The 26,566-nt window shown below is 37.8% G+C and overlaps 1 protein-coding gene across 8 annotated transcripts in view; it reads right to left on the bottom strand.

The window, feature by feature from the left end:
- Positions 1 to 26,566, bottom strand: part of FRYL (FRY like transcription coactivator) — a 158,478-nt gene that overhangs the window by 66,845 nt on the left and 65,067 nt on the right. For all 8 annotated transcript variants that reach the window (XM_072334014.1, XM_072334013.1, XM_072334017.1 and 5 more), the window contains 10 exons: positions 20,850 to 21,049; positions 14,542 to 14,595; positions 11,923 to 12,062; positions 11,358 to 11,454; positions 8,859 to 8,938; positions 7,956 to 8,036; positions 7,360 to 7,528; positions 6,353 to 6,445; positions 4,335 to 4,433; positions 2,779 to 2,880 (listed from right to left, as the gene is read on the bottom strand). In XM_072334014.1, coding sequence (XP_072190115.1) covers positions 2,779 to 2,880; positions 4,335 to 4,433; positions 6,353 to 6,445; positions 7,360 to 7,528; positions 7,956 to 8,036; positions 8,859 to 8,938; positions 11,358 to 11,454; positions 11,923 to 12,062; positions 14,542 to 14,595; positions 20,850 to 20,969 — 1,035 coding nt within the window. In that variant the 5' untranslated portion in view covers positions 20,970 to 21,049. The remainder of the gene's footprint in view (positions 1 to 2,778; positions 2,881 to 4,334; positions 4,434 to 6,352; positions 6,446 to 7,359; positions 7,529 to 7,955; positions 8,037 to 8,858; positions 8,939 to 11,357; positions 11,455 to 11,922; positions 12,063 to 14,541; positions 14,596 to 20,849; positions 21,050 to 26,566) is intronic.

A 26,566-nucleotide genomic window follows, 5' to 3' on the forward strand; every position in this document is an offset into this window, starting at 1 on the left:
CATAAAAAAGTACAAAATACATTATTTGCACGAGACAAAGCAACATTTCACTGAGTTATAACAACATATTAACTCACCTGCAGTGTTTCTATTTGTTTTCTGATACTGTTGTTAGATGGCATCTAAATAAAGCAATGTGAGACAGCAAAACATAACAAACATGAGAATGGGAGGCACATGCATGTTAGATGAAAAAAAGCACAAAAACAACAGATAGCTGTATACTAAGGACTCTATTCAGTAGAAATACTGTTTTTTCTGTAGCTGCAAAAAATGTTCCTGTACATCCCTTCCTCTCTCTGTAAGATATGGTATGGACACCAGAGTTCAACTTCACTCAAGAATCAGTTTTCTGACAAATCTGATACAATTATTTCATCTAGATACTAGTCAGAAAAGCAGGCAAAATGATTTTGCAATACTGACTGGTGCTACTGTCTGCTGGACAAATTCAAGACACTTAGCCCTCCTGAGTTCAAAGCTACAAAGGCAACCCAGCTAACACATACATCAAGGCCAGAGCTGCATATGCCAAGGGACTCTATTTGGTAGCCTCCAGGTCCAAACCGACTCTTACTCCTCACTTATTTGCTATTTACATTGGTCCAGGTCCAGAGCTATTTAAGCCTTCCTCATAGCAGTTAACAGCTTAATAGCAGGAAAGAAAAAAAATCAATGCCCTAGGCTGCTCTCTTTGAGAAAGGCTGATATGTTTTCTTCGCAGATTTAAGGCTGCTCTAAGGATAACTAACCGGCACAGGCACGTGCTGAAACCAAATGCAAACAGTTTACAAGGACAATAAATCTTGCTAGATCAGGATTCAGAGTACCTTCATGAGTGTCATCAAGGATAACCTAGCTGCCAAATGAAGTAAGTGCACTGAAATACCACAGGGTATGAACACAGTGCACCAGTTACTACAGAGAGATTGTCAAGGTGTGAGCTTTCATCCCACGGAAAGGGGACATGGCTTAATTTTCCCTCAGTGAAATGTGGCCACAGGGTATTCCTTGGCAGGCAAAAGAATGCACTTGGCAGTCATGAATGAGGCAGAATGAACTGAGCACTGTGAACTCACAGCCTGTGTCACCTCTTTGGTTTATGTTCATTGTACAGCATTCCTATGACAAAGCCCTGGTGTTATCACTGTTGCAGTTCTTAACTTCTGTAGTTTCCTCCATGTGACAGGGCTAGATGAAACTTTTCAGCACTCCAAACTATTTCCCAATAACTGCCTGCATTACTTCATTAAATAACATCAAAGATGCTAGAGATGATGGCTTTGGAATCCTGATTGCGTTTTACATACTTAGTAACTGCAAATAAATAACTTTAGTGACTAGGAAATGAGGAAATAAAATGGGGAAAGGGAAACCTAAAAGACTAAGCTGCTGTGAAATTCAGATTTATAAATTAATGAGATTACTTATTACAGATTGCATGCATTTAATTAGCTTGAGAAACAAAGGAACACGTTCATTCACAAGACACAGGAAGACAGTAAGATTAACCTCAGAAAGGTTTCTGCATAAGCTAGGCACCTCCCCGCCCCCCCAAAAAACAACAACAACCAAACCCTATAGTATTTGATAGGCCAGATTAAAGCAACACTGAAAACATCTTAAGTAACTCATTGATGGCAAAGCATCAGGACACTGTGAATTCTAAGTTGCAGAAATTCATACACAAAATTTCTGCTGAATAGAGCCTTACAGTAAATGTGTTAAGCTGTTAGTAGTCAACAAAACTAAAAAAGATATATAAAATGCATGCTACCAGTTACACTCACTGGCTTTTATAGTTTTAATACATCCATTACCAGCAATGGACATTATGCCAGAAAAAAATGCAATTCCTAGATTGTAAGAACTTTTAAAAAGCTTTAAAACAAAACCAAAAGAAGCTTCCGTAAGCAAAACAAACAACATAAAAATCCAGGCAAATATTGCAAGAGAATGTTAGATGAAAAATATACAAAAACCCAACAAGCAACAGAAAAGTGTGAAAGATGTCATGAAAACAAAATGATCCTTAACAATCCAAGCAGCTAACCCTGTTTCCATTAGACTTCATGCTGTATTTTACTAATAAGGTTTGGAATCATCACTCATACCCAACCAGAATGAATATTGTGAAAGTCAATCAAAGAATTTATTAAAATCATCAAAATCAAAATGTTTAGGCAAAATCATCAACTATGTTAATCAAAATTATGGAAAGAAACTGTACAACAATTAATACTGTAAGTAACTTTTGAAAAGAAATCCCCAATTTTAAAGCATCAGAATCTCTACATTTTATCAATCAACTTTTGCTTATGATGCTATCAACCGAAGCCGCAAGGTTAAAGGGACACTGTAATTTTTACATGGAAAATACACATCACAAGCTGTAGACATTATTTACTTTCTGAACTACTGATTCATTTTCTGTCCTTTCAGTAAATGAAGAGATAAATTATTTTCTCAGATGTAATCTTCACCAAAAAAAATAACACTTTGCCCTTTTTCTAGTAGATGACAGCACTTATTAGCAGATACTTCTGTAACAAAACTGAAAGCCCCCATGAAGGAGATATCCATTTCCAGAATTACATAACATCATAAAAGGTTTAGTATTAATGGAGATTTAAGACATCATTATTATTATTATTATTTAATGACAGTGTCCTTTTAAATAGCTAAGTACTTAGATTTATTTGGCAGTAGGTGTCTGAGAACATATTGGAACAAACGCTACAGATTTGCAACAGTGTCTGAATTGAAAAGGACTCTTACCTTTAGATGTGACAAACAGTTCTGCAGGAAAACGTGCCAGTTATTTAAAAAAAACTGTTTCTGACTGACACACAACAGGCAGGTGATCAATGGATACAAAGCCTATGAGTAGGGGGGAAAAAGAATCGATCAAATTGCTCTTAGCAGACCTCCCAAGTCTTGTACATCGAGAATGAGACAGAGCTGTTTCCTGTCTCAAGCTCTCACAGCAGCTAGGACTGGTCACCAGTTAGCATTCTGCTGCAGCCTTTGCCCTGCACTAGGAGATGTCTGCTATCCAGGAGTGGGTGTTGAAAGCTGTGTGCTGCTCATGGTATAGCACCAGGGGACCACAGAGGAGCTCATCTACCAAGGCCTGATCTCAAGCAAAGGCAGCCGGCACATCTCACCCTTCTTATAATATTCACTTTCCCTGCAATCGTATGAGTCATTTCACAGGGTCTTCTGTGCTGGGAGAGGGAGCAGCCTTTGAGGGGAAAAAATTCAGTAAAAACTGAGGCAGGCTTGAGGTTGTCAGACATTTTACTGCTCCTCAAGGTCTACTTTGATTAATCAAGAAAAACTAGTTTGATAATGACTGCAAATATGCGAACTAGGATGATCTAGCTTTGCTTCTTTAACAAAAGATTTGTTTAAATGTCACACCCCTTAACAAAATACACAACAATTAATACCAAATCTGACTGCATATTATCTTGTTATGGAACAAAAATTAAAAAAAGAGGATAAATAGGTAAATTGTAATCTTGACATAACTACGTGTCTGACTTAATAAATAAAGTTTAATCATGAATACTATCATCAACTGTTATTCTTATGCCATGGGTGCAACTGTATGTAACAATGTACATAGGCTTGATATGCTTAAGTAAAGCTCACACATCTACGGAGAGTCCCTGATACGAAGGAAGAATAAATGATATTAAACTCACGTGCTTTTATTGAATATGTCAATTTGAATGCCAAATTTAGCTCTGTATTTCAGTAAAATAAATATGCTTGAAACACAGCTGCCAAAATCAAGAATTCCCAAATAATGCAATAAGAAGATATTTAAATCCTTGCTAAAATGTAGCCATGGGGGAAGAAATCTGTAGAGATTTCTATCAGAAAGAGGTATTAATATACTTTGGAAAAAGAACTGATTACACGTGGAGGGAGGAAAAACAAGCAGAATAAGACTACCTGATGGGCTGTTATTTTGCTGGAAAGTCTAAACTGCCACTTCTATCTTTTAATTAAACATGATTGATATGTGAAGTCCCTGTACTTAAGTTCTTATCAGAAGAGACATCAGGTTAAATAACACTGTGCTAAAATGAACTAAAACAACAATTGATATCAAAACAATCTCACAAGTGAGATAACAGCACCATAGCTTGCACAAAGAAACAGATAAATATCAGAGCAAATTCAATATATGTAGCATTAATTGGACTGTACTTGAACTGAAAAGTTGAGACTTAAATTAATACAGCTTTTAACTTAAGATAATGCATTAGCTTAAAAGCCTATGAAGAACAAAATGGAGAAGTTGAAATATTTCTTTAAAATACCAGCGAATGCTTCTTCCTTGAGCTCAAGTCAAAGGTAGTCTGATAAAGCATCTCCACAAAATTTTTCAAACATGGCACATTCACTTCATTTTTAACAGCCTATTAAAACAAAAACAATACACACATAAATTGATTTAAAATTTTATAAAGAAGGTATTTAAAACGCATTAGAGTGTTTGTGAATTTAAGAGCATTACAAAGTTAAATGTCACATTAGCTAAGCATTTGGTAACGCTGTCAAGCAGAAGCATAATGAACCATCACCATCAATTACACACGTTAAAAACCAACCAACCAACTACAAAACACTAGTTAAAACTGTGGTTTGTATTCCATACTTAAAGAACAGAATGTAAAATATCTGCCACCATCTAGCAAATAAAACTACACTGAAACCCTTTAAAAGCACAGTTTAATGCATTTCAAAAGTGATAACCATTACTTTCACCTTGTTCCCCTTTTTCAGTGCTCCCCTTTTCTTTCATATCACCCACTTGTGAAAAAGTGAAAGAAGTTTTAAATTTTAAATGACTTTTGTCACATCCTCAAATTATTTCTCTTTTGCTGTTGTTCAGATCTAAGTTGTTTGGTACTTCCCCTAGAGTCACATGATGAATTGGAGCCAGTTGTTGCCAACATCACATTACTGCTTTTGAACATAACCTTGAGATCATAGATCAACTTTAACCTCCCCTCTGTAAAATATTCACACATCCATTACACCTGGAGGGTCCAAATCCGGTCTCATTTCTTAAAAATGCCTGAATGACTCAGCAGGAGGAGGACAGTAATAAAGTCATAATGCTGGAATCCAACAGCTTACTCACTAGTGATTTTCTGTACCCAAGATAACAGCAAATCCAGACTCAGTTCTTCCACCTACTTGAAAAGATTCAAATTTGCATCTCACATAGAGAATGACTAACCCTCTCAACTCTATTTCCACCTGGAATGGGGTTCTCAGCTTCTGTTTAAGAAGCGTCATTTATATGAAATGATTAAAGAGTCAGTGAGTCAGAAAGAAAGATCAAGACTCCCTCGCCGACTGCTGAAAGCACTGAATCAGCCACTGTTTGTAGGAAGAGATCCACGGCTCATCACAGACACACGCACCGCACAGCTGATGTGCGTGCCTCTGTGACTATCACAAAGTTCTAATTCCAATGCTGCCTCTGTCCAATCAATAAATGTGTGGGTTTTACTATTTAAATTACAATTTTGTAAACTAAAAGTCATATTTACCAAAATGCTAAATACTTTCTCTATTCACCCCTCACCTGACCTGTCAAGCAACTATGAGATTCAAAATGACAAATGCATCTGCCTCTCATCAAGATAGGTCATTCTTCTCAAGAAAAGAGAAGAAATACGCCTGGATAAGACTAAAACTTTAGTCAATAGACAGTTACTATCAATACCACATCTCTGTGGTCATGCCTTAAAATGAAATATCAGCTCCATTTTAATTTTTTTATTTTTTTAAGACACAAAGGTAAGAAAACTAGAGAAGATAAACCTATCCTTGCAGGTCATGACAAGACAAACACACCTCATAGAATAAGTAGGGGTCAAGTATATTCTTCTATGCTAGATATTTTCTTCCTCCGTAGGAGCTCACACTCTCCCTACTTGACTGTAAAAATGTTATGTATATCAGTTTATTCTAGAAAGAACTTAGAGATTTCAGCTAATAAAGTCAGTGGGATCTCTAAATAAACAAAATATTAAATACATGAAATTTCAGTCCTTTAGAACAATTACAACACAACAGTGATGTGACATAAGAGTCAAGAAAACAGTGCTAAAAAGACCTGAAAATATATGGGGAAACCAGCTAATCTGCAAATCATACCAACACACTTGCCTTCAAAAGTTTACGCAGGTGTTCATAAGTGACTTACTTAGCAGCATTTTTAAATACGTAAAAATGCAATATAACAAAGATTATTGGATGCAATTCTATGAGAGTTCAGCTGTGAAAACAGAAAATGGAGGGAGAAAAATGAAAAAATACTTACAGCAGCCACAGGGATAAGGATTTCCACAAACAAACCAGCAAGTGCATGTTTTATGTCTTTATCTTTCACTTCCAGGAAGTACTGGGCACATTCCTTGGCGATGAAGAATTAAGAAAAGATTTTGAAAAACAAAGAAAGACTTAGAAACATCATTATGCCCTAAGTCTTACTCACAGTAACACATCAATTACTAGTTCAGATTTTGAAAATAGCTGGTCTTACTTTCTTTACTAAAGATTGGAAACTCTAAATACGTTTTGGCCAGGAACTAATAAAAAGTTGAAAGGGGAACAATTTTTTTCTATCCAGAATTTTTAAAATATGCATATTTTTCTTCTACTTGCCCAAAATAAATGCTTATCTTACATTGAAATCACTATAAACTAATATTTTACATTTTTATGTGCTCATTTGAATTCCCAAGGTATCTTTGACACAAAGATGCAAATTAATTTTACAAAAGAATAAATATCCATACGCTTGTATGCACACTTCAATGTACAAAACCTGAAAGAAACTGAATTATCCACTATGCGGTAGATCTTCCAGGACTAATGTCAAGATCCACGGTTGGTTAGCAGCTGAACAATTTTTCAATCCAGTCAATAGAAGCAAACAAAGATTTGAATTCTCTCTGAAAATGAAGTGTTTTTCAGACAGAAGTGCTTCTTGGTATCTCAGCTATTTAAAAAAAGATATCTCAAGAACCTTCTTTTTCAACCTACTTTCATAAGGAAATAAAAATAGTAGATTGCTACCCATTTTCATTTCGTCTCAAATGATTTCATGTATTACAAGTTAGCCACATTACTGCGACAACTCAGAATGTGTTCTCATTATGGTAGGTACTCATAAGCCAAAACAAATGATTCACACGTCTGAGAACTCTGAAACTAACAAAAACGATGAAGGATGTAACAACGGAGTTACCTGATCACAGTAAGTACTGTTGCACTTTCATGATCTAAACAACCAGTTTAATTCAGTTTGCTGTCACGTTTGGTTACCTGCATGAACTGAAATGATGCTTCAAAATCCTCCACAGGATACATCTTTACTCGAAAAAACTTCATTCCCATAATCAAACTGATGATGCTTTGTACTACATGGGGACTCTGTTCTTTTTGCCGCAGCTCTTTTAATTCAGTGACAAACTTCTTCCTAACAGCTTGAAACCTGAACAAGGGATATAGATTTGTTTTATTTGCATTTTCTTTTACTTTTACATGAAGTCCTTAACTCGGAACCGATGTCTTTATTCTGTAACTGATATCAGCACCTACAGTAAACTAAAAACAAACAAGATGAAAGCTGATACTGAAAAGCTAGGCATTTCAAGAGTGATTACCGCACTGGAATACACTTGTTAACAGAACAACTATTGACAGATAGTCAGCCTCTTTCCTCTGCACCGTCAAGTTGATTCACTGTTGTACTAAAGCAAAGATTATTATGGATCTGTTCAATCCACTGCACTGGAACATGAGGAACACACTTCAGACTACACTATTTGTTACCAAGGCCACTAACAAATGCTGCTATATCATATGCTCTTCAACCCTACTGTCTTTTTTCCCCAGGAAGAGTCAGAGATTGAACTTACTTTGACTGAGCAAGAACCCCCGTCACTTCTGCATATAAGTCTGCAATAATATGCACGTTCCCGGTGTTGGTTCCTGAATACCTAAAAGAAAGAAAGAAAAAAAAACAAAGCCAGGGAAGATGTTAAAATGCACCTTAAATACACTTTTGTTCTTCTAAACTACGAGTGTGTTCGCAACTACAAACTCAAAAATGACATCCCATATCCTTGAATATAACCATAAAAACAACTAAATTCATAAATAAAAAACATAGGTGACATTTGGGCACAAATTGGGCTGCAGGAAGTTTCATCTGAACATGAGAAAGAACTTTACATTGAAAGTGATGGAGCTCTGGAACAGGCTGCCCAGAGAAGTTGTGGAGTCACTTTCTCTAGAGATATTTAAAACCTAAGCAGACACTCCCTGTGCAACCTGCTATAGAGAATCTGCTTCAGCACAGAGTTGGAATAGATGATAGAATCACAGAATCACTTAGGTTGGAAAAGACCTTAAGGATCATCAAGTCCAACCGCAACCTAACCATACTACCCTAATTCTAACATCCCTCTGCTAAATCAGTTACTCAGAGGTCCCTTCCAAATCCTATGAGTCTGTGACTCTGCGTAAAATAGCATTGTTTCATTGAGCAGACACACTCTGCACAGGAAGTTTACTATCCTTATCTAACCTCGAGGACTTTTCTGGCTCTAGTAGGCTATGTAAACCATTCTATGCAAAATTAGCTCTATTACTGTGCTCTTTCAAAATATGTGTTCAGTTTTAAATCATCAATCATTGCTCATTTACAATATTATCACCAATGTGTTCCATGTGAAGTAATCAAATGAGAACAATTACCACAATAAAGCACAGGCTGAAAATATATTCAAAACATTTTATAGCATGCAGATGAAACTTACCCTTCCTTATGTTTAAAGTGCTTAAAAGCCAAGTTTAGAACTTCATGTACTAAAGGATCTGGCACTGGATGAACAGGTATCTGAAATAAAAGTGTTATGTATGGATAAGTAACTATGCACATATGTGTGTGGATGTATGTATGAATTACATAAATAGGACTGTGAGGTACCCTAAAGAAATATTTCCTATTCTCATCAGAGCACAAATCCTCTGCTGGCACATGAGGCCAGTTTCATTCTGCAAGGCACGAACACTTACACAATCTAAGATCTTAAAATTAAAGCAATACTGGCAACCATATAAGACTTGCTGCAAATGCAAATATACAAAACAATAAATCTTCCTAACATTAAGTAATAATTAGGTGACAAGATCACGCACTTTTATGAGGTCCTTTTTGAAAACAAAATATCAGTGGTTCTCTAACACCACTCCCATCCTCGGTTTCAAAAGGAAACAGCTGACTGGAAAACACAAATCTATTATTAAAATACATAAAAGATTACTCTTTTGGCTACAAAAAAAAAAATAAAATAAAAAAATAAATGAAGCACTTATTGCTTGAGAATTTCATACTCTTCTGTGTAAATAAAACTATTTATTCAAGAATTTCTGGTTACTGGAACAGGCCGTTTACATGGATATATAATGCAATGAGTAATGCTCAGTCATTTAAGTAAGATTTTTGTTCCTACACAGGTCATGCCCGTAACCCTCTCTCCAGTTGCTCTGCACTTATCACAGAAGGGGCTGGATCATAACCCTTGCGTGCTATATATCCAGTTGCTAAGAATTAAACAATGACAGGGCTTCCAGGAAGACAGGAAGGATTAAATGCGAATGTAAACATGTTTACTGATAAAAAGCTATCCTTACCACACTTTGACTGCCTAAATGCAAAACACATTACATGCAGAACGTACTTCCTTCAGATAACCTGTAGGACTACACTAAACAAAGGATTCTCTGTGGTATAGCTTGGTTCAGTGGCCCACCAACGTTCCTTCCCAGAGAAAAATATCCTTACCAGGGCTCTACAGAAAGAAAATTTGGTGGACAGAATGCAGGTAGTACCTCTAACTGTGCAGAGAGAATCCTGACCCTTAGCTTGTAGAGGTGATCTGGGATAAGAACTTCAGTGGAATTTAAAGATCAAACAAAATAATACAAAATACAAAATAATGAGCATCTAGACCAGTAGACACATAGATGGCCGTTTGCTGGGTTTCTACAGATGATTGTGAAAGGGATTTAGACAAATAATTTCTTTAACAGAAGAAATACAGCCAAAACACTGAGATAATTCCACATTTATGAGTTCAAGATCAGATACAGAGAATCCCCACTAAAAAGAAAGTAACCATCAAAACTACATCAGAACTTCTGATCAGAACTTTCTTCCCTGTTTCAAAAGGCTGGCGAATAAGCACTGAATTAGTTGATTACAGAAAAAACACTTATCTGGATTACACATGTAAAAGGTACGACAAGAGAAGTAACTCAGGCTCCTTCAAGACCAAAAATTTGGCACCTCTCCTGAAATCTGGACCCATTAGCAACAGACACGCTACTCTACAGAACAACTGAAAACAGTTCAGAATGGAGCAAATGCTCACATAATCTATTCCGTTTCCCTTTTCTTTTCAGCACTGATAGAAAACTGAAGCAGTAGGGAACATGGACAAGTTATTTACTTTCTGTAGAACACTAATACATACAAGTTTGGTTATTTTAATGCTGTTGCATAATTGTATTGCTGTGTTTGGAGCATAGGAATAGCCCTTTAGATGACTGGTTGGTTTCTCAGCCAAGGATTGACAGCTCTGAATTGTGTGTCACTATTTTCATTTCTCCCTGTACCACAAACATGCCAACACAACCACATAAGCACAATTTTCCTATCAATTATCTGCAAACTAAGCCATACTCCCTTTATACTTAATACAGAAAGCCAATTAATTTTCATATACCTACACATAAAAGATAGAAAATATACAAGCAAACTTTCTGCTTCAAATACTTAACTCTGCTTTAAAATATTACATTATTTTTCTCCTGACAAATATACAAGGAAAAAAGGTTGTTACTTGAAGCCAAACTCTGCTATCTTATGCATCTAACAATGCAAATTTTATATTAACAAAACTTGTCCATGTGCTACATTAGCAAAAAGCAAAATAAATACATATTGTTTCCAATTTAAAGAAATGTGACATTTCGATCTTACTCTTCAACAGCTTTACAATGCATTTCAGAAGAGTTTAAGCACACAAAAAGTGCTGAGTGTGAATAAAATGTAATTTTTACAACTTTACTTTTTATACTGCACAAGCAGTTTTGTCTTAGCACATCCAAGAAATGAACTGAGATAAGGCAGGGAATTATTACAACCTTACATCTGCTGATCATACATATGCTCCAGTTTTCTATATAACATTTTAGAGGTGACTAAAACTGGGATGAAAAAATAATAAAGATAAATATGTCAAAGAGCTTACCTGTTTTAGAACCTCTATTAAAACTAAACAAAAAATGAAATCTACAGCTAAGTCCCTCCTTTCAAGTAAATAGTCTCTTTCACGTTGTTGGTCATCCCTAAAATAAATTAAAAAAAAAAGACATCAAGAACACACATATCATACACAACTAATCACAAATATTACTGAGGAGTGCACATATCTTCCATGCAATCATAGTCAAACACATGTTTAGATGCTTAAAAAGACTTTATAGTTTGGTGCAGCACTAAGATCCCAAACTCTCTTGAAAGGATCTGACAACATCCAAAAAAATCCCCAAGGAGTACAAACTAGCTTGAAGTAATCAGAATCCAACTTCCTTCTTTGTATAATTCACAACATTATTAAACGACTTTGTGGATATCAGTTAAATGCAACATTTTAAAACATCTTCCTCTGCAGATTTGGCCACTGATAGATCAAAATACAAAATGTTTGTCAAAAAATAAACAGACAAACAAAAAAACAGCAAACACAAAGAACACTTACATTTTCTTAGAAGACACACAAAAAATTACGCAGACTTTTGCAAGGAAACTCTTACCCCTTTGATTTTGTACTAGATCGAGGTCTGTATTCATAGGATTCATCTTCTGTTCCATTTTGACGCCTGTACCAGTCAAACAAGGTGCGTAACAAGGAGGGGAGACAGTGCTCTGCTACTGAGCTCATAGAGCTTATCAACTGAAAATAAATAAGAAGAATTGTTTGCCACAAGAAAGCAATCAGATTTAAGTATACACCTGTCCTACTTAAACAGATCTATAATCTTCCTTTCAGACTGGTGTTTAACACTGTCTTATAAAGGATATAGTAAAATTTCACAAAGTATCAACTTCACATATAATTTTCATCTTGGAGAATAATAGTAAATATGACACAAAGTTAAGAAACGTGATAAATATAAGTAGGCAAATTATTCTGAAGCTCATGGGAATCACAAAACTCTGCATTTATACAGAAAGCCCACGTGAAACCACTGAGAAAACAATGGATACTTTAGGAAGTCCCTGAATACTACCATATGCATTTCTGAAGAATCATAGAATAGCCTGGATTGAAAAAGACCTCAAAGATCATCTAGTTTCAAATCCCTGCTATGTGCAGGGATGCCAACCACTAGACCAGGCTGCCCAAAGCCACATCCAGCCTTGTCTTGCCTACCTTTACATTATGACAGATGAAAGATAACCTTTTTAAAATGAACAAGCATGTAATTGCAAAAAGCATGCTTTTTTGGTTATAATGGAAACGATAATAAAAATGAACTTATTTTAAATATTCTAACTCCATGTTTAATGCACTTGTCTGTCTAGATCTCAAGCTATATTTATTTTCAGCCTAACTCCCCTTTCAGGAAAGCAAACATAGTGAATCAGTGTCAGTAAAAGGCACTACAGAAGGAAGACCTTAAAACGACATGAAACTTGAATTATCTGCATTTCTTGTAACTTAAACTAACAGAACTTTTCTGTTCCCAAGCATGGAGGGGGGAAGAATGTCTGCAGAAAGATGGCATCAAGCAGCTACAAGCCCCAGTCAGGAAGCAGTGAGGGAGCCAGTCAGTCCTTAGAACTGGGAAAGGAAAGTTACCACATTGTTCTCAAATGCCACACACTGATTACCACTTGCATCTTTCAAGTGAGAGATTCTGATGAAAGCCACCCTCTTGCTATAACTTAACTATTTCTCACTATTCAATACTCTAGAAACCTAAGACCATGTCAGTATTAGAATTTATTTGCCCTCATTTAAGGCATCCTGCTTTTTCAGTTATGGGAAAGGGGTCGGGAGAAGTTAACCATAAGGAAACCTCAGAACAATCTTTCAACAATCAGAAAACTTAACAAGTTATCCACATCATGGGAATTAAGCACTATTCCTGACTCTCTGAAAAAAAAAATCACAATTTCAGAAGTTGTATGCCTTATTTTTTATAGTTTTCTGCACTCAGTTTACTTGCAAAATTTATGTGTAACTTAGTATGAAAATACTTGCAATTAATAAAAATATCCCGAGAAAGACTTGGAGGGATAAACTGTAGAAAAAATAAATAATACTGCTGATTTGCAGATTTCCTTAGATGATCCCTATGATTCCGATCATTTTGCTCCTGGTTAGCTTTAAAATAAGATACTGAAGCTACCAAAAAAAGGTAAGCTACATCCTCCCTAAATCATTTTCCCTGCTTGTGAGTTAACTTTCACTTTGAAGACAAAAGCCTCAGAACACTTTAGATTAGAAACTATTAGAAGCCTACATAAGACTTACTGGGGAAAGGGGTCCCGGAAAATAAACTTATACATCAAATGTCATATGCCAGTATCTGTTTCCCTTTTGGAAGGAAGGAAAAGAAAGAAGTGCATGGATGGCTCGTAACTGAACAGCAATCAGGTCCACAGATTTAGTGCTATATCAGAGGAATAATGGAAGCTTAAAAAAATTCCAGTAACAAGAGATACAAACAGAACGTTGCAATTCATACGGTAAGAGGCTACTCAAAAACATTAAGAATAGGAGCATGTAATTAATGGGGCACCATCTCAAGGCTGCCACTCCACAACAAGGAAGTGGTTACAGGACAAAAACGTGTTCATGTTACAAAAGAAGCATAGACAATAAACATGAATAAATTCAGTAGTTATTCCAGGTATAGTTCAGTTAACCAAGTGAAACATAATAGCTTTACAGTGAGATTATACACTCAGGAAAGAATGAAGTTACACCCTGAATCTGCCTTCTGCCATAGAATCAGAAAGCATTAAGTAACTGGAATTAACATTATTTGCTTGTAAAAGCCAAACCCCCGAACACTGAAACACGAAGCAATTTAGGCGTAAGCTACACAAAGCTCATAGCAGGAATACACAGTCTTTTTGTCCAAACACGTTCAGCATGTTACCTTCAGCAATTTTCACTGCCATTTTCAGACAACCTTCAAGTTCCTTATCATTATGGAAAATCGTGGAAAATAAAGGTGTTGGTTTTTTGTTTTTTTTTTTTGCTTCTCCTCTGTGCTTGTTTCTAACAACTCTAGGCCTAAGTCTTCTAAAGCCAACTCAGGCACTCCAGTAGAGATGCTATAGCCCACCCCAACACTGTGCAGCAGAAAGACAGGCCACCTTAATCCTAGGTGAACCGCCTTCAATCTCATGCCTCCTACCTGATCAAACTGAAGATCTTCACCTCTTTGTAGAGATCTGGACAGGAGCTTTTCCTGGAAGAAAAGTAAAAGGAAGTATGAACTTTGTATTGCAATTCACCAAAGACAAGATTCTTTCTATTCCAGTTATATCAAAGAACAAAGAAATTACATTAAATGTGAATACCTGCATTATTTTTCAGCTAAAGCTATTTCTGAAGATGCGATGTGCTCACAAAAGAAAGTGGACAGAGATCCAAAATGAAATCAGCAGCACAGTAGTAAAAATACTAATTGTTAATAATACTGACAAACAGAAAACCTCAAACACCTCTCTCCCCAGCAGCAGACCCCACAGAAGTGTGCTCAATGGAGGCAACTAGCAAGGTGGGCTGGGGAGAAAGAGCCATTCCCCTCCGAGCTTACAGTCAGTGCTAAAGTGATCAGTTCAATCCATTGCCAGCCTGCTCTTTCCCTGAACAGCAAACGCAAAGAGCTAGAAACCAAGTCCTGGAAAAGGAGTATGTCAATAATAGCTTCCTTTATAAGGTACAGAAAGTGCAGTATTAATGGGATTTAATTACAATATTTCATTGCTACCAGTACCATAAAACATACTACTCTGTTAAAAGCAAAATTCAAGTATATTCATGACAAAATAATCCAGTGTGAATTAAAGCATTGTGAGAAATGAAACAAAACACTCTAGAACTACAATAGGTACAGCTACAAGAAAACACAATTTTTGACAAGTCTCTTGCTAGGATACCTGGAAAGTTGTTTGTTTTTTTTTAAAGACTAAGTCCCAGGTATAGGTTCTGAGACCAGTGATGTACAGACTGGCTTGCTAAACCATAAACCCAAGTGCCAGAATAACAGCCTTAAGTGCATACTAAAAAGTAGTAAGACATGTAAGGACACAGTGAGCATTCCCAACTAATTACAGGCACACTGAGGTACTTTTCACTTCATTATACATAAACCAGAAATCCCTCTGCCTTTGACAAGGGGAGCAGAAGTAGTGGATGTAAGCAGTTAGAGGAGCCTGCGGCAGGTGAACTCAGGGATTACACAGCCCAGCAGCAGCCACCAGGTGGGAGACCGCAGCAGCACGCAGTTCTCAGCACCTTGCCAGAGCTCAGCAGCACTGCACCACTCACAAACAGCAACTGCTCAGCAGCTTGGCATGGGGCAACACCCTTCTGCCATGCTGCTGACGGAAATTTACAAAGCCAGCACCAAAGCCAGCACCGCTTGGCCTTTAACTCCTGCAAGACCAAAGCAGACGGATTACACGGGAAACAGATCAGGACTGGGGTTGGGTTTATCAAGATCAGTATTCAAGCCATATTTATTTTACCTCATCTTAATTGCGATCTTGAAAATTAGACACAGTTTCTGCCATTTTCTGCTCCAACTGCAGCTGTACCCTTTTCAACCACACACAGTGGCTCTTGCCACTACGACAGCTCTCTAAAACCTACTCTGACACCTACTGAGATCAATTTCGCTTTCTCTGATTCAGGAAACCCCTGTTCATACGGACTACCTGATTGCCTAAATTCAACCCTGTCCTTTTCTACATCTCAACTACGTTTTAAATAAAACGTTTTTAAAAGGTGGTTTCAGGAAAATGCATTTAATACTCTCCAGTATTTCTGTTCATCAACTGATGCTGAAACAAGATGGAACAGGTTTCAGATACCAACCAACACTGCACAAATAACTGCAATTGCATTGATTGCATGAGAAATGTCCCACCCTATATAAACATTGTATACTGCTGAATGAGCTGAAGGAAAATTAACTGGAAAATTATTTCCTGAGAAGAAGTGGACTTTCCTATCAAGTGGAGAGGCGACCTTCCTATAAAGCAACCTGTAGAGCTGAGGCTCCTTCAGACTCCCAGTGACACAGTGCCTGGTGTGCCACATTTTTTCTTCACTACAGTCCTGCAAGACTATTAAAAAGGTGAACAAACACTGAGGTTATTATGTCCCATTGAATGTGTCTAAAATATCTGAACAAAAGAATACACACACACACATACAGAGTGAAATCATCCAGAAATCTTTAGACAAAAAAGCCCATGTCAACAGATAGCACACTAAGGTATTTCTATTTAAGGTATTTCTAAAAATATAGTTGTTGGTTTTTTTTTCCCTCCATCACCATAGCTGCATACCAAACAAACGTGACATGGCCAAATAGCACTCTATCACCCAGTCACTGGTTTATCAAGGCCTTTGATTTATTTGCATGGCTCTAAAGTTTATTTTCTTTCAAAGTGTTTTTCTGACACTGCTTTGCCATTGACCCTTCTGTCTCACGTGAAATACAAAAATCTATCCAACAGCATGAAGAAAAGGTTCTGGGAACTCTCATTGAATTCATAATTCAAGATTTATCTTTCAGGCTTCCTGAAGTTCAAGGAGAGATGGAAGCAAAAGGTCTGTGTGTGTCTTTCACAAGAGAAATGAAAAAAACCCACTATTGAATTATCCAAAGAGCAGTTTGCATCTGCTGAAAGCAGAAATGTCAACATATGGCAGGCAGCAATGACCAGGATGTAGACGTGTGTGTGTTGTGCAAACAGTCGTGCTGGTAGAAACAGGTTCCACCCGTTGGCCTCACTCCAGTGCTCTACAGTGTTTCCCAGAAGCCTGCGCACCTTGGCATGGCAGTGGAGCTGCTCAGGTACGACAGCTAAGTTTGCACACTTGCTTCTCTCATCCTTTCCTTGTAAGTGCCCAGAAGTACCCACACAGATCTGTTTCACAATTGGGGAAAGTTGTTTTCATGCCTCTCGGTTATCTTTTCTCAGCTGCAGAACTACCAAAAACTAACAAAACACTAATCTTGAGTCCTTTCTCTTTTAAAATGAAATACTGACACAAAAGACATAAATTGATGAAAAGCAATATTACACAGAGTATCGTAAGAAAATTCACAACCAGAGAAACCACTTAGTTGCTTTTGGGAATCACAACTCAACTCCTGAATGAGCAGCATACTGCCTTTCCTGCCCCAGCTGTCCCGCCCAGAGTGACTGTTTTCCATCTACTTCTGCTGCCTCGCTGGCATGGACAACTTCAAGTTTTAAGTGCTTAGCTTCTAACTTTATTGGCTCCAAACACCATCCAGCAGCCTGGCTCCATCTAACACATTAAAGATTTATGTAACAAATATATATATTCCCCACATAAACTTCATTATTTGCAGCCATGTCATTTGACAAAACCAAAACAAACTAAAATAGCATGGGGCTTTCTTCTCTTCCTGCAGAATCTTTTCTCCAATCTCAGCTACAACTTTCCATCTCCCCTTCAGACTTTCATCATCACAATGCATTTTGTTCAAATAAATTTTAAAATCTAGCACATGAGCCCAGACAGAACTGTTAAAAACACTTTCACAAAGCACTGTTCTGCCAATAATTATCATTTCCTATCTTCTCCTAACGAATTTTATATGTACTGTATGCAATTAAAATATCAGCATTAGAATCTTACTACCAGATCTTGATTAATTCTTGCAATTATCTTAGAAGTTCATGAGACCAAAGATCTGAGGGGTCACACTTCTTTGCAAAGTGCCTTGTTCACAGCTTTACTAATTTCTACTCCAATGAAAGTTCTGATTTTGTATGATGAAACCTTTGTTTAAATAACAGTTAACAGCATGGCAGAGAGGCACAGTCCAGGATTGTTGTCAGAGCACTTAATCCACTCCATGGACATGTTTTGCAGCACAAGCGCACACCAGGGCTACTACACTTACCATGCTATTCAGTATTTGAGTTCAGAGATTTAACTCCAAACAGATTGCATCTGCAGAGCTCTTCAGTCCATTTGAATTATAGATGCAAAAGTCTTGGCCAAATGCTATGTTTAACAAACAAGTTGTAAAAAGATACTCAGATGGCATTCACTGGTCACCTTCCTGTTTGCTGCCAGCATCACCACTCCGCACCTCTCCTCTCTGTGCCGTCTGTAATCACTCGAGTATTTTTATGTGTGTTTTCCTGCAAATACTGCTGTAATTTCTCACCAAACCCTCCTGAACTCTTAAACCATTGTAATGTCGATAAGGAAACAGTAAAGTTATGTTATAATTGTATACTTGTCTGGTACACACACAAGTACAGTTATGAACAATGTATACTTAAACAGGTGTGTATGATGAAATGTTTTCTTTTCTTTGGCCTTTCATCTACTCATGATTTCACCTGAAGATAATTCAGTCAGTGGTATCACAAATATATTTAGTTCCTCTTTTTCTACCTTTTCCTTTTCTTTCATAAAGTTTCCCAACTGGGGTCCAAGCACTCACCCATGCCTACTGCTTTATTAGGACTACTTATTATAATGAAAAATGCTTCTGCAAGCAATTGTCGCACACAGAGGCCTTTCAATTTAGTTGATTCTCCAGTTAACATTTCAACATATTTTTAGCTTTTCACTAAAAGGTCTTCAGATTTTTACACTCAAATTCATTGCATGCCCAAACTACTGTGTTCCCTTGTGCTGTTTAGCCCAAGAAATACTACTAGTACAGAGACTGTAGCTCACTGCATATATGCAGGAAAGAGGAGAACATGGGAGGATGCTCTTTATATTATAACTATTCAAAGCTATTTGTAGGAAACAGACATCTACAACAAAAGCTTATTTGTCAGTATTACCCATAATGCAGCATGATCTTGATGCCATGTCTTTGGCACAGCATGGTCATGATCTGCCGACTGGTGTTGTGAGAGAGGACAGTCCATAACAGCAGTTAATGAAAACATTCAAGATATGGTCATGCTGTAGAAATATGTTGAATGCTTGCAAGCACACAAAGTTATAAGGCTGGTAGCATTTTACCTTTTTATAGTTGCATCCAGCAAACTAGTAATTTTGCAATTTATTTTTTTTCAACTTAAAAAGTAGGTGCAATTATGGACAAGCCACAGAAGACACATAATCTGTATATTAAATTTCATTTCTTAAAATAATATAATTTTAGATGAAGTTCTGAAAGTTGCAATGCATTGTGTGTGATTTGGAGACAAATAAGTGTCTTCGATTTCCCATTTAATTCCAGGATTGTAAATCGCTTGTGTGTATTTAAAAAAAAAAAAAAAGAAGAAGAAAAAACCCACATCATCCTGAAGGATACTGATACTGAGTCAGATTTCATGCAAAGTAAAGATCACTACTGAGCACAATTCCCAATTTAAAAAGTATATATCCATTTATTTCAAGAGCATGCCATCTAGGTTGGTTGTGATGAACACAAAGCTGGACATGAGCAAGCAGTGTGTGCTTGCAGCCCAGAAGGCCAGTTGTATCCTGCATCAAAAGAGGAGTGACAACAGGGAGAGGGGGATCCTCTACTCTGCTCTTGTCAAGCTCCACCTGAAGTACAGCATCCAGGTCTGGGGCTCCCAACACAACAAAGACATGCTATTAGAAATGGTCCAGAAGAGACCATGAAGACGACCAGAGGGCCGAAGCACCTCTCCCACAGAGACTGGCCCACGGCTTCCTTAACTCGGTGAAGAGATGACTGCAAACCACGCAGAGGCCTTCCAGTACTTGAAGAGTGCTTATCATCAGGAGAAGAAATGACTTTTTACATGATATAATAATAATAATAATAGGACAATGGGGCTCTAAACTGAAAGGAGGGAGATTTAGATTACATACTAGGAGACAATTCTTTACTCAGAGAGTGGTAAGGCGCTGGCACAGCTGCCCAGAGAAGCTCCATCCCTGGAGGGGTTCAAGGCCAGTATAGACGGGGGCTTGGGCAGCTTGAGCTGGTGAGGGGCAGCCCTGCCCACAGCAGGGCTTTGGAACTGGATGGGATTTAAGGTCCCTCCCAATCCAAACCATTCTGTGATTCAGTACTAACTTACTTGGCAAACACATCACATGCATCTTTCTTTGAAATTCTATTTTCAGAAAAATATTATTTCAAAGGAACACGAACAGGAAACATGTTTGGTAGCAGTAATGTAGGAACATTTTGTTGTAGTCACTATTTCCTTTTGTAATTTTACACAATTTATAAATACTAAGAGGCCTGAACTCCAGTAACCACTTAGAACAGTTTTGGAGGAAGTCAATAAAACATTATCTAGGTAGCAATCCTGTTTGCAGTGGCCTCTTTATTACTGAAGTAATCCCTGCAAAAATTGAATGGTTATCTGCGGATGCTTTTTTCCGTTACCACAGATATAATATATGCTTGTTTTAGAAAAAAAGAAAAAGGAAAGAAAAGAAAAACAACCATTTCAAGGAATATTACAAACAATAAAAATATTTAAGAAAAGGACTCACCAAAGGTTCAGCCATTACAACTTCAATTTTCTTTTCAGCCTGAACAGCGAATTCAGCGAAGAGGCTTTTGATGACATACTCGCCAGGTTTTACATCTGGATCAATAGTAATGTTAGACATGATGACGCCTCTCTTTTCCCAAGTGGAAGCAACACTTGGAGAAACTCTGCGTTTATTTACTCTGCTGGGTGGCGTGGAGGCTATTAAGAAAAAAGAAGAAGGGGGAAAAAAAGTGAGCTGTAAAGCAGAACTTCTAAATAACGACACTTCTTGATACTTTCTCATCCGCCACATAAATGTATCTACACAGTATATTCTATATCCCAGAAAGAAACATCCAGAAGTCCTTTTCAACTGTTACTTGGCATTTGATAGGAAATTCCACTGGAAGGTTAGATATGGGAGTGCAGCATTAACTCTTTTTATTAGTGATTGTCTCAAGGTGCGTGAACAGCCTCATTCTGAACATAACTGGTTGATGACCAATACACGGGCTTTAATACACAGTGTCTTCACTTCAAATATGGCTAAAAATCAGAAGTTCAATTTGTAGGACCACCTCCCTGTATTGTGAGATGCATCTTCTTGAGGTGATGTTTATAAACCATCTAAGTTCAAGGTTCTACTTGGTCTACAAGAAATGCCTCTTGGCAACTTTTGTCTGCAATTTGATTTTTCCAAAAATACTGCAAGTTCCTTCCAGAGGTGTCACACTCAATATTTTTCTCCACTCCTGTTGTGGTTTAACCCAGCCAGTGGCTAAGAGTCACAAAGCAGTTTGCTCACACCCACCCCCACCAAAGTGGGACAGCAGAGAGAAATGGAAAAAGGGTAAAATGTATGGTCTGAGAGAAGAACAGAAATGGAAGGGAAATGGTAATAATAACAGAAATAATAGAATACACAGAACAATTGATGCACGATGCAATTGCTCACCAGCTCCCCACTGTCTGATGCTCAGTCAGGCACTGAGCAGCAGCAGCCTCCTCCCCCTGGCCAGTTGTTCCTCAGCATGACGCCAGTTGGTACAGGACATGCCTTTGGCCAGTCTGGGTCAGCTGTCCTGGTGCTGTCCCCTCCCAGCCCTTTGTGCCCCCCCAGCTCCTTGCTGGCAGAGCAGCACAAGAAGCTGAAACAACCTTAGCTCTGTATAAGCACTGCTCAGCAACAACTAAAACACTGGTGGCTATCAACATTATTCCCAACCTAAATCCTAAACACAGCATCATACTAGGAAAATAATTAACTCTATTTCAGCTGAAACCAGGACATCCCTCTAACAAAAAATCTTGAAGACTTATCCCCTACCAGCCATATTAAATAACTGATTGATATATTAGTTTCTCTAACAGAGCTTTCACTCATCTACTGAAATTGCCATACGCTGAGATTGCATAATATTTATCCACTTTGAATTTCACTTTTCCTCTCCAAGCACTTGAAAGCATTTCTTTCCTTTTACCACAGCTACCATCTGACATGACTTGCAGTATCAAAAATCAGGTATTACAACTCACTGTTCAAAGTGCTTAATACATCCATGGCAAATAGGGGAAACAATAATGATTCTCACACTGTACACACAAAATCAAAATACTTATTGGCTTACTAAGTTTTTTTAAATATTAGAAATTGATGCTAAGACTTCTTGTGATACTGAGATTTCCTGTGTGACAAACTGAAGGAAAGGAACCTGCTTTAGTAAAGGGGTTGGATGAGATGAGTCCAGAGGTCCCTCTGAATACCTATGGTTCCGTGTTTCCTACTCATACTAGGATTTTCTTTTCTTATGGTGGTTGTACAGGGAGTCTAATATCTGTCTGTTTTACTTTATTACCTACTGCGATTTGCCCATGTAAGGCTCTGTGGGCTTTCTGTGATTAAAAAGGTGTTGAGATGCACTTCACCAATTCTTCCTAATTTTCAAAACACTCATTTGTTTTCAGTTTGTGCAAATGCAATTCCTATGTGCTAAATATTATCCACAACTTTCACTCAATGTTTTCTCATTCTTCATCTCATCTATGAAAACACTGGTTATCCTGGAAACCAAGTCTTAGAGTCTGCATAGAGCCTTCCCATGTCTGCCTCTAAACCCTTCAGAATTTCTTCTCTAACTTCAGAAAGTTACATCTGACATAACACAGGTTTCCTCAGCTTCCACAGAAAGTATCCATGTATCAAATGTGCTACTAAAGCTGACAATTCAGCATGAAGTGAAATGCATGAATGGTCCCAATTACCTCAGTCTCTAAAGAAAAAGGATATTTCCTTTGCTTCAGCTTGTTAGTATGTATGATCTCTGTTTTTCCTTTAAGTATTTCTAGCACAGATTTGCTGCTCAAACCATCACTGTTAAGATAAGCAGTACTGTCTGAGCAATATGTATGTTTTCCCATATGTAAACCACCATATGCTCTCTTACAGACAAAAAGGAAATGCCAAAATGACACAGTCGAGTTGCCAGTATTAGGGGGAACAGCAGGTGATGTGCCAGAACACCCAGCACACAAGCACACTTGCCACAAGTCATAATGCACTTCAGAACATCCTATAAGGCTTCAATCTAACTTTTTGGTCTTGATGACAAAAGACACTGAAATATATGTGCACACAATGCAGGCAACAAGAGCTAGGAAGTGCTGCCAGATTCTAGATCCCCACAGTGGAAAGTCACACCAAGGATTGTGCCTGCAATAAGAAAAGACAACAATCCAAAACACGTAACTTGAAAGGAAAACTCTTTTCTTATCCCACTTAAACCTATTAGCACAGAGTTTAAGCACCTCATAAGAAAACAAGCCCAGTTTGTTTCCCTACAAGCTCTCTGTGCTTCCTCCAACGTGCATGTTCTTGCCATTCTTAGACCCCAATCCCTCCAAAGGCAGCAAAGGAAATGAAACAGATACGTTATGGGTCAAGAGTGAAAGCACAAAGACATGAGGACAGAAAAGGAGAAAAGGAGGAATGCATCCTTCCTCACCTCAGCAGGTGACCAACAGAAACACCAAGTTTCTGAGCTTTACAAAACTGAAACCTTTCATATTCACCAAACATAAATAACAATTTTTTACTTATTTTCTTTCAAGTGCCTAATTTGGAAAGGCCTGAAGACTTGTAAAGATAAGTAAACCAGGTGCCTAAAAGCTAAAGTATCCAACAGATTTCACATATTTCTATGTAAGCAGTTCTTTCTATCCTAAATATGAGCATATATAAGAAAGTCAATGTTCTGTTCTACTCAACAGCAACTTTACTGACTTCACTGTTCTAAATCACACACAGAAGCTGAAAGAAATGGAAGAATTGTAAACAATTCCTTGAGCATTGCTAGCTGCACTGGATCAGAAAGGAGTTACTGAAGCAGCTGCTTTGGCTCCTTCTAGCCTTGCCTACTGGAGCGTGCCACAATGCCCAAATAACTGGGCAGAGGGCTTGGCAGTGACTGCCATCACTGCTGTCCAGCCCACGTTCCTCAACAAGAGCTGGAACTTTGTGCCTCTGCATGGAAACTGAGCGAGGATAACATACTTCTTAACCCATACGTCTCTAACTTTGTTTGGGGTAGGCAAGTCTTAAAAGTGTATTTACAAAATACACTTCTGTATCCAGCCTTTAAAAGATGACCTTAGAAAGCATCTGCCACAAAAGAATCTGGAAAAAAAAAATGAGATCTGATCATCCTCACAGTACTTTATTTACTTTGCACCAAACAAAACTCAACCAATTCTCAATAAGAGGCCACAGAATCTCCCCCACATCCATCTGACTCAAACCCCGTTCAAGGAGGGGCACCAAAAGCAGGGTGCCCAGGCCCATGAGGCATTTGGAGATCTCCAAGGGAAGGACTCTTCAGCTCTTGGGCAGCCTGTGCCAGTTTGTGCCTATTGCCTCTTATCCTGGCACTATGCACCACTGAAAGCCTGGCTCTACCCCTCTTTTCATTCTCCCTTTAGGCATCAATGGACATCGATGAGATCCCCCTGAAACTCCTCTTCCTCTTGCTAAGCAGGCCCAGTTTTCAGCCTTTCCTCACAGGAGCAGCTGCTGCAAACCCTGCATTATCTTGGACTCTTCCCAGTATGGCCAAGTCTCTAATGTCTCATCTCACTGACATTAACACACAGTAATTATGAAAGACACGAAACAGCATCTCTTGCTCAGGATGAGGCCCCAAGACTATTCAGGTTGATCTAAAACCAGACATAAGGTGAACAAAGCCACAGACACCTGCAGTACAGCTAACGGCTGGATTCACATGCACAAATCTTTCAATTGGTAATGAATTCTCACTCTCCACCAAATAAATTAATAAATTAAATTAAATTTAATTTAAAAAAAAAAAAAAATGATGTAACTACAAACAATACCATGAGAGAATTAGAAACACAGTAGGTTTCTTGAAGTACCAGCATACTCAAATAGCTGGATAGAAGACTAGGATTTACTTTAACCTGTGAACTTGCTGAGGACTCTTAATAACTGTGTATGACAATGGTTGTGGTTTTAACTGCCATGTAAAACCAGATATTTAGCTTAAACATGAAACAGGAAAAAAAAATACAAAGGAGGGAAAACAGGGAGGGAGTTGATCTGTGTTTAATAAAAGGATATATATACAGTCGTTCTTTAAAGGAAAGCCAAAATCTATTATCAGATTTCTTAACGAGGTCAGACTACACGATTATCTGGTATAATTACGTTCAGTGGTATTCATGAACTTGCAATTGATAACATTCTAAAAAGGACATGTGTGGATTTTAAACAGCATATTTAATGGAGAAATCTCATTACAGGGTAGGATTAAATATTTTCCTCCTCCCTGCCACCAAAGCATTAGCTGTTGCCTGAGAAAATTTATGTTTCAAACATTGTTTTGAAGCTCAAAACTAAGGAACAGTCTGCAGCACTTCAGACAAACTCTGGAACCAAAAACCACACCACTCACAACAGTCCGATAACAGAAAACTACTTTCATAAACTGCTTGAAACACTGGGTGCTATTCACTTGAAACAATATCCTGTTTGTTTGTTCCAATGCAAGCTGGTGCTACGTGGGAAATTTGGAAGCAACTCCCCCTGAAGAGCTGTAGGAAATATCTGTTAAACAGTATTGTTTGGTTGCTAAGGACACGCCAAATTGTTTGGATAGTTTCAAGGAACAGTAAAACAATACAAAGGATAATTAGACAGACAACGCACTCCTAGGTCAAAAGGCAACACATGCTGATGGATGTTAAATTAGTAACAAAATTTCTTCATGGTAAACACAAGTATCCAGACCTACGAAAGTTTACTTAATACCAAAGTTGATATTAAAGAATGGTATTTTTATCATCCTGCTTCTCTTTGTATAGTCCAAACACATCAAGTGGCTGAGGATATAAATGGGGTCCCATATACACCAGTAAGGTTATTCAGGACTCACACATACCGAGCTGGTACCCAAGGTAACTGATGCACATCAACCTGTGGCATTGTGGGAGCACAACTGATTTCCCAGCTAACATACAATGTTTTTGAGGTTTTGTATTCTTTTTTGGTACTATTTTCCACTTGGTTAAGTGATAACCCTCCTCACTTGCTTTCAGTAGTACTGTGTGACTCACATCATCTACCTGAAATTTGCTCTGCTCAAGTTGCTATTGCTTCTCAGAAGGCTGGAGTGTTTGGTTGGACAGAAGCAGAACTTGTACCAAGGATCTGTCCTCTTTCAA

This window comes from Excalfactoria chinensis, chromosome 4 (assembly GCF_039878825.1).
Source record: "Excalfactoria chinensis isolate bCotChi1 chromosome 4, bCotChi1.hap2, whole genome shotgun sequence".
NCBI classification, from domain to species: Eukaryota; Metazoa; Chordata; class Aves; order Galliformes; family Phasianidae; genus Excalfactoria; species Excalfactoria chinensis.